The sequence below is a fragment of the Octopus bimaculoides genome, chromosome 3, assembly GCF_046866305.1.
Source record: "Octopus bimaculoides isolate indiv1 chromosome 3, ASM4686630v1, whole genome shotgun sequence".
Taxonomy (NCBI): domain Eukaryota; kingdom Metazoa; phylum Mollusca; class Cephalopoda; order Octopoda; family Octopodidae; genus Octopus; species Octopus bimaculoides.
In genome coordinates, this window is record NC_142930.1 from 129,769,377 (window position 1) to 129,778,526 (window position 9,150).

Below are 9,150 nucleotides of genomic sequence, written 5' to 3' on the forward strand. Positions count from 1 at the left end.
AGTGCAGATTCGACAACACTACCAAGAATGACAAATTAAGAATGTGTGGTGAGAGGGGTGAAACAGTATGGCATATCATAAGCAACTGCCCGAGATTGGCACAATATGAATACAAAAGGTGACATGACAATGTGGCAAGAATGATTCATTGGGAACTCTATGGAAATCACAGCCTACAAAGAGCAAAGACGTGGTATGAACAAACTGCAGAAGGAGTTACCAAGAATGAAGATTGCAAAAATCTTGTAGGATGCAATGATTCAGTGTGACCGTCAGATCAGACATTGGAAACCTGACACTGTTGTGGTGAATGAAAAGAGAAAGAACATGCATGATAATTGACATAGTATGTCGCCAGTGACAACCGGATCAAAGAAAAAGAAGAAAAACTGAAGATATATGACAATTTGACATGGGAAATACACAGGTTGTAAGCAATGAGGAGAGTAGATGTGGTACCAGTAATAATGGCATGGTTAATAGTATCAGTATTACAAACATGACTCAAAAAGATTGGTGCAAATGTAAAGATAGAATACCAACAAAAACCAGCACTGCTTGGAACTACAAGAGTTCTCTCTGCAGGGTTCTTGAAGTATAATCAGTAAACAAATGTCACCTTAGTCTGCTGGCTGTAGAGAGCAGACACTTTCCATCATACTCAGCAAAATAAGCTGAGAGTCTTAATTAAATAATAATAATAATAACAATAAACTTATTGTACACTGAGCTCAGATGCACTACACCTCATCAGAGAAAGTAACCAAAAAGGCATAAACAAGAATAATGCACAAGAAGTGAACAGTGAATGAACCATTAAAAAAAGTGGCAGGAATGTGTGCTGTTGGTGAACTTTGGGAAGCAGAGAAATTATGAAGGATGTAGTGTTCCAACAGCTAACAACTGATGCAGGTAATTTGTTCCGTGCTTCAGCAATTCTGAGTGAGAAAAAATGTTTCTGAAAGTCATGGGTGCTATGTTGTTTTTTTGATTTTGTAAGCACAAAATGTCAGAATAATTTCAGGTTAATTAAAGTTTATTTTCAAGAACATAAAAAGAAGAAAACATTATATAGTGGTACAGTCTCCAGCAAACCCTGATTTCAATGTTACAGAAATTCCAGGAAACTAATACATAGGCTTAGCTTAGGTTTATCAGGAGTGCTAGAACTCACAAGGTTTCCATGGCATAAATGACTGAGACCACAACACACCCCTCTGAACAAGACACTGATACATCTCAAGGTTAACTTCCCACCTATTGCTGGAAGTTATTTACAGTTGAATCATCATCATCGTTTAACATCCGCTTTCCATGCTAGCATGGGTTGGACGATTTGACTGAGGACTGGTGAAACCGGATGGCAACACCAGGCTCCAGTCTAATTTGGCAGAGTTTCTACAGCTGGATGCCCTTCCTAACGCCAACCACTCAGAGAGTGTAGTGGGTGCTTTTACGTGTCACCCGCACGAAAACGGCCACGCTCGAAATGGTGTCTTTTATGTGCCACCCGCACAAGCCAGTCCAGGGGTACTGGCAACGATCTCGCTCGAAAATCCTACGGGAGCCAGTCAGGCGGTACTGGCAACGGCCACGCTCAAAATGGTGCATCTCATGTGCCACCCGCACAAGAACCAGTCCAGGGGCACTGGCAACGATCTTACTTGGCTTGCCGGGTCTTCTCACGCACAGCACATTTCCAAAGGTCTCGGTCAGTAGTCATCGCCTCGGTGAGGCCCAATGTACGAAGGTCTTGCCTCACCACCTCAGCCCAGGTCTTCCTGGGCCTACCTCTTCCACGGGTTCCCTCAACTGTTAGGGTGTGGCACTTTTTCACGCAGCTATCCTCATCCATTCTCACCACATGTCCATACCAGCGCAATCGTCTCTCTTGCACACCACAACTGATGCTTCTAATGTTCATCTTTTCTCTCAAGATACTTACACTCTGACGGGTATTCACATTGACATTACACATCCAACGGAGCATACTGGAACAGGAAAATTATGAAATGAAGTGTTTTGCTCAAGAACACAAGGCACCACCTAGTGCAGGAATTGAAACCACAATCTTACTATCACAAGTACAACAACTTAACCACAAAACCACGTGTCTTCACTAGCTAAGACAAAATATATTATTATACTAGAAACAAAATATACTATTATTTTCTGTTTTCTTTTTCTTTCTTTCTATATGCAGTATTTCCCTTCCAAATGACATTTGGTTAAAATTCTATCAACTACCTTTACACCTTACACAGTTACAGCATATCACTAAACCATCTGTTTTGCTTAAGTCATATTAATCAATTCAACAAACAGAACTAACACATGTTCACTGTTTATATTTTATATATAAAGGCTTAATTGTAAGTACACAACTGCACTTTCATGTAAATACCAGTGCATTCAAAGTATAGTTACAAAATTACATACTATGTGTATATCGTATCTATTTGTATAAGTTGCACTATTTTGTGCTTGAATTTAACTGAAAAAAAAAACAAAAAAAAACTGGGGTGTGACTTAGACATGGGGCATGGTTGATGTCAGGTTTGGATATGAAGAGAATAAAATTTGGTACCAAGATTTAGCATTAAATTAGGGATGAGATTTATTTATATATGAGAAAATATACAGTATTGGTTTAATATCCACTTTCTATGCTTGCATGAGTCAGATGGAATTTGTTAAGGCAAGTATTTTACAACCGAATGTCCTTCCTGTCTGCCTGTCATCAAGTCTCACCTGTTTTCAAAGTAAGGTAATATTTCCTCTTGGCTATACACAAGGATGCAAGGGTCACTGGTCATCAATGATACGGATTCTGCAACAGTGACACTCACCACTAACTATCAGATAATGCCAAGAAAAAGACACACACACGTACACACACATCTGGATGTACAAACAAGGAAAATGAAATACAAAACACATATAGGAGAGACCATTCATTTGTTCAAGGTAGATTATTCATACCATCGCTACTCAGAGTTTCTCACTATGCGTGATCCACGAAGCAACAACGAGCAAGTCTTTTACTTAGCCCCAGGTCAACCAAAGCCTTGTGAGTGGATCTCATTATCATTAACATCCTCATTTAGAATCCAACTTCCATAATCACATCAAATCTAATCACAATCAAATGGAAATTGTAGTTGTGGCCGATGCCAGTGCTACATGACTGGCTCCTGTGCTGGTGGTACACAATAAGCACCATGCATGTGTGGGTCATTGCCAGTGCCACCTGACTGGTTCCCCGTGCTGGTGGCATGTTAAGAGCACCATCCAAATGTTGTCGATGCCAACCCCACTGACTGGCTCATGTGCCGGTGGCACGTATAAAGCACCATCCAAGCGTGGTTGATGCCACACACCTCCACGACTGGCTACTGTGACAGTAGCATGTAAAAAGCACCATCCAAACGTGGTCAGTGCCAATGCCGCCTGACTAGCTTCTGTGCTGGTGGCATGTAAAAAGCACCCACTATACTCTTGGAGTGGTTGGCGATAGGGAGGGCATCCAGCTGTAGAAACCTTGCTAGATCAGATTGGATCCTGGTGCAGCCTCCTAGCTTGCCAGTCCTCAGTCAAAACATCCAACCCATGCCAGCATGGAAAACAGCCACATTTGGATGGTGCTTTTTACGTGCTACCAGCACAGGAGCCAGTCGGGGCAGGGGGTGCTTGGCATTGATCCTGTTCGAATGGTGCTTTTTACATGCCTGCAGCATGGGGAGCCAGTCAGGTAGCACTGGCAACGACTCACGCCTGATATATATAAATAAGTATACCTACAAGTGTGTCTGTGTAAATGTCTTTCCTTTTGTTTGTGCTTGTCTAAATACTGTAAGCTACAAGTAATGTTGTTATTTCTCCTGCTAACACATCATCTACGAGATATGCACTGAAGATGTGTGAAATAAGAGATCCTTTACTTGAAAAACAGGTATGGGTTAACCACAGGAAGGGCATCCGGTTGTAAAACAATACTTATATAAAAAATTTGTCTGACTCTTATCTAGCTTGGAAAAACGAACCAAGAAACGAAATACATATACACACAAACACATGAGCATGCAAACACACGTATGCATGTTTCTCAATATGTAAAGATAGTTTTAAGCATGTGTTACTGATCCTACTGAAGTAATAAGACAGACCAATAAGTGAATAAACTATTGTAAAATACACCAGATGACAAGTTCACAATCAAGTGTGTCAGTGTCAGTTTTACAGTTGTATGTTTTCTTAACAGAAATAGTTAGGTTCTCGTTATTTACCAGAGATTTTTCAAATGGCTTTGCATTATATGAACTTGTGTATGTATGTATGTATATATTTATCATACAGTTTGCATTAAGGACACACCCATCAACAGCTGTCGACTGGAGATGACAATGGTTTTGTTAGTATTTTCTTTCTTCTTTTAGGGGTGGTTTATTGACTTGGTTCAAAGGAGCTGTGCAAACCCTTTGCAAACCCACTGGGATCAATAGGGTAAATGTTGTTAACTTTCAGTTAGAAATATTGCAAATCAAAGGCTGAAAAAAAAAGTATGTGCAGGAAGGTAATTCCAGAGGGATAATATTTTGGAGAGGATGGATTGGGTGTAGTTGTGAGAGCAGAGTTGAGGGAGTGGACACAATATAAATAACTGGGTCAACCAGGAAAGCCTGAGTGGAAGTTGTATGAGGCCAGCCAAATCTGGCAAACAAAGGCCATTGTTCTAACTCCAGGCATAGAGAGGAGACAGTTAGTCTGTGGATCAAAGTGTGTTTCTGAACTACTGCATGCAATCAATCAGGTGGTTTCTCTTTGGATGTATTCACATTATCATTGTCATCATTTAACCCTTTTGATATTAGCCCAGCTGAAACTGGCTCTGGCTCTGGGTATAAATGTCTTGTTTCATAAGTTTTAAATGAAAATCTTCCACCAAACCTTAGTCATAATTTATGTTCCTAACACTAGCTGAATGATAAAGTTATTTTACTAAATTCTTTGTTATATTTAAAATAATTGAAAGAAACACAGAGCATCTTAAAATAAATACATTAACGAAGGGGTTAACATCCACTTTTCCATGTCTGCATGGGTCAGACGGAATTCATAGAGCCAGGTTTTCTATAGCTGGATGTTTCCCATGGAATACTGGAAACAAACAATGTCACTTGTATCATGTTTACAATCATCACAATGTCAACACAAGGCTACACACACACACCTACTGCAGGCTTTTTTTCAACTTAGAATAAAAGGTGTTTGCTGGAAGTACCACACAATGGTGCTGAACTCCAAACAATGTTGTTGGGAAGCAAACTTCTTAACCATACAAGAGGGCTTGTCCATAATTTGTTTAGTTTTGATGTGACTACCCTGTTTAATAATGACATACAACACACTCCAAAAAATGTGTCTCAGAAAAAGAAGAAAAAAAACGGGTCTTATATAAGAAGTCGCTTTAAATTTTATATGCTTTAATGAACTAAAAAACAAAGACTGACAAAAGCCATGCCAAAACAAAAAAAAACTGGAACCTGGTGCAGCTCTTTCACTTGCCAACTCCTGTCAAACTGTCCAACCCATGCTAGCATGGAAAACGTACATTAAATGATGATGATGTTGATGTTGTTGATGATAATGGTGATGATGATGATGGTGATGATGATGATGAATATGTGCATGTGCAGCTGAAATTAGGGTGTGTCTAATATGCTTGTGCATCTTTTATGACATCGAATATGGTAATTAATTTATGAACAAACTCCCCTAGTCCACCCCCCACACATACACACACTTCTTTTACCTATTGTGCTCTGTGATTTTATCTATGGAGACCAATCAAAGAAAATTCAAACTATAATAATACAAGTCCTCTTCATTTTCATTTTCTGTTTCTTTTTTATATAATAAATACCTGAAATTAGGAATAATTATTTTATTACAGAAAGAATTAGTTAAAAAGAACACAGAACCATAGAATTCTTATCCTAAGAAAGAAATAGAGAAATGAAAAGAACATTCCGCTCATATTGAGCAATTGTATGCCTTACTTTTGCTCACCCTTCGTATAACAATGCACACAGAACTCTAAATACTGGTTTATTTGTCGTACAATTTAAATTGCACTGTATAATTATATGGTATACGTATGTTTGTGTGTTCTGTCTGTCTCTCTCTCTCTCTGTATCTCTCTCTCTCTCTCTCTCTCTCTCTCTCTCTGTATCTCTCTCTCTCTCTCTGTATCTCTCTCACTCTCTCTGTATCTCTCTTTCTGTGCAGCTATAAATTTGAATTTTAAAATACATGATATATAAAACAAGCTAGTGCTTATAATGACATCACATGCATGTGCATGTGTATGCATGCCTGTTTATATATATATATATATATATATATATATATATATATATATATATGTTGTATGTGTGTGAATTTATACATGTGTGTCAATGTGTATCTAAACACACACACACACACACACACACACACACACACACAGAATATTTTATTTCCAAACATGTTGACAGTGAGTAAAACCATGTCCCATATTTTGTATACACACACCCACACCCACACAGTGCTTCAATTTTAAAGATGCCATCCATAAACTGTGGGGGGATTCTTTCATAGGGATGGTGACGGTGGTGATAATGATGATGGCGATGGTGGTGGTAATGATAATGATGATATAATAATAATATTGATGATGGTGATGATGATGGTGGTGGTGGGGATGGTGGTGGTGGTGGTGGTGGTGGTGGTAATGGTTGTTGTGATGAAGATAATGATAGTAATTCATTTTATCCGTTACACACTAATATTATTAATTTCAGTACTTTAATGCAGTAGGTCAAAAAATTATGCAGCGTTCAGCATTTTTCTTCTTTTTTTTTTTTTCTTTTTTTATAAGTAACAAATGTTATTTATTTAAGAGATGCCAGTGACATCATCAGAATTGAGGCTACATTTTCTCTAAAGATAAAAACCAAGACTGATTCCGCTGCTTTTTTAATGATATGTAATCAAGGTTTATTGTTTGATGTCGACTCTTCTAGTTTGTACGCAACTAAATATCACAGCCGAATAGAAAATAGATCCAGACAGGAGGTGAAAAGTAATTTCACTCGAGTACAACATTTAAAGCATTATAATTATAGCCTGCATGCTGTCAGAGTCAAAAAACACCAGCTGAGAATCATCTACAGATGTCGCACAAACTTTTACTTCTCTCGAGTTATTAATGTCTTTATAGAACTTCTAAATATCATGAAATATCTACCAGGGTATCCAGTACTTTATACATCTTTTCAGTTATTAATAGCTTCAGAGAACTTTTAAATATCATCAACCGTCTACCAAGGCACCCATGATTGTGTACTTATGTCTAGTTATTAATTCCTTTTTATAGAACTTCCAAAATATCATGAAATATCTACCAAGGTACCTACAGCTATCATCTTCGATTCTATGTTTAATTTAAAACGTAAACTAAAAGTTTACTGTCCAGCATTTCACTGTTTGTAACAAAAGAGATGAAAGTCTCACGGCAAATACCAAATTTTTTATCACTGATGTGGAACCATTGCTGGCCTTGTGCCAAAATTTGAAACCATTACTAAGTGCACCGATAAAGAAAAGTCTGTGAACTGCACCATGAGTTAAATTTAATTAAGGCATGTAGAGGTGGATGTAGCAAAAGTTAAGTAACTAGAAGGGAAGAGAAAAATTAAATCTAGGAAGTTAGCCGAAGAAAGATTTCTCTTTTCATATAAAAAGCAAACAATATGCAGGAAGCATGTGCAAGAAGTGTGAATCATAGCAATTAATTGCAGGAGAGAAATATGCCAAACTTGATCTATTTTATGTGTAATATTAATTTGTATATCAAGGCAGCGAGCTGGCAGAAATGGGGGTGCTCTAATTGACTGCCCCCACCAAAAAGAAATTTCAGGCCTTGTGCTTAGCGTAGAAAAGAATATACAGTATGAGTAAGGCAGCAAGCTGGCAGAAACGTTAGCATGCCACAAGGCAGCGAGTTGGCAGAAACGTTAGCATGCCACAAGGCAGCGAGTTGGCAGAAACGTTAGCATGCCACAAGGCAGCGAGTTGGCAGAAACGTTAGCATGCCACAAGGCAGCGAGTTGGCAGAAACGTTAGCATGCCACAAGGCAGCGAGTTGGCAGAAACGTTAGCATGCCACAAGGCAGCGAGTTGGCAGAAACGTTAGCATGCCACAAGGCAGCGAGTTGGCAGAAACATTAGCATGCCACAAGGCAGCGAGCTGGCAGAAACATTAGCATGCCACAAGGCAGCGAGTTGGCAGAAACATTAGCATGCCACAAGGCAGCGAGTTGGCAGAACATTAGCATGCCACAAGGCAGCGAGTTGGCAGAAACATTAGCATGCCACAAGGCAGCGAGTTGGCAGAAACGTTAGCATGCCACAAGGCAGCGAGTTGGCAGAAACGTTAGCATGCCACAAGGCAGCGAGTTGGCAGAAACATTAGCATGCCACAAGGCAGCGAGTTGGCAGAAACGTTAGCATGCCACAAGGCAGCGAGTTGGCAGAAACATTAGCATGCCACAAGGCAGCGAGTTGGCAGAAACGTTAGCATGCCACAAGGCAGCGAGTTGGCAGAAACGTTAGCATGCCACAAGGCAGCGAGTTGGCAGAAACATTAGCATGCCACAAGGCAGCGAGTTGGCAGAAACGTTAGCATGCCACAAGGCAGCGAGTTGGCAGAAACGTTAGCACGCCGGGCGAAATGCTTAGTGGTATTTCGTCTGTCGCTACGTCCTGAGTTCAAATTCCGCGAGGTCGACGTTGCCTTTCATTCTTTAGGGGTTGATAAATTAAGTACCAGTTATGCACTGGGTCGATGTAATCGACTTAATCCCTTTGTCTGTCCTTCTTTGTCCCCCTCTATGTTTAGCCCCTTGTGGGCAATAAAGAAATAAGAAACATTAGCATGCCAAGCGAAATGCTTAGCGATATTTCATCTGTCGCTACGTTCTAGGTTTAAATTCTGCCGAGGTTGACATTGCCTTTCATCCTTTCGGGGTCAATAAATTAAGTACCAGTTGCGTACTGGGGTTGATCTAATCAACTGGCCCCCTCCACAAAAATTTCAGGCCTTGTGCC

At 39.6% G+C, this 9,150-nt stretch overlaps 1 protein-coding gene across 1 annotated transcript in view; it reads right to left on the minus strand.

Moving 5' to 3' along the window:
- The window catches only part of LOC106875007 (tyrosine-protein kinase STK), a 433,941-nt gene that overhangs the window by 28,205 nt on the left and 396,586 nt on the right, over positions 1-9,150 (minus strand). Inside the window, exon 5 of the mRNA XM_089348411.1 lies at positions 103-173. Coding sequence (XP_089204537.1) covers positions 103-173 — 71 coding nt within the window. The remainder of the gene's footprint in view (positions 1-102; positions 174-9,150) is intronic.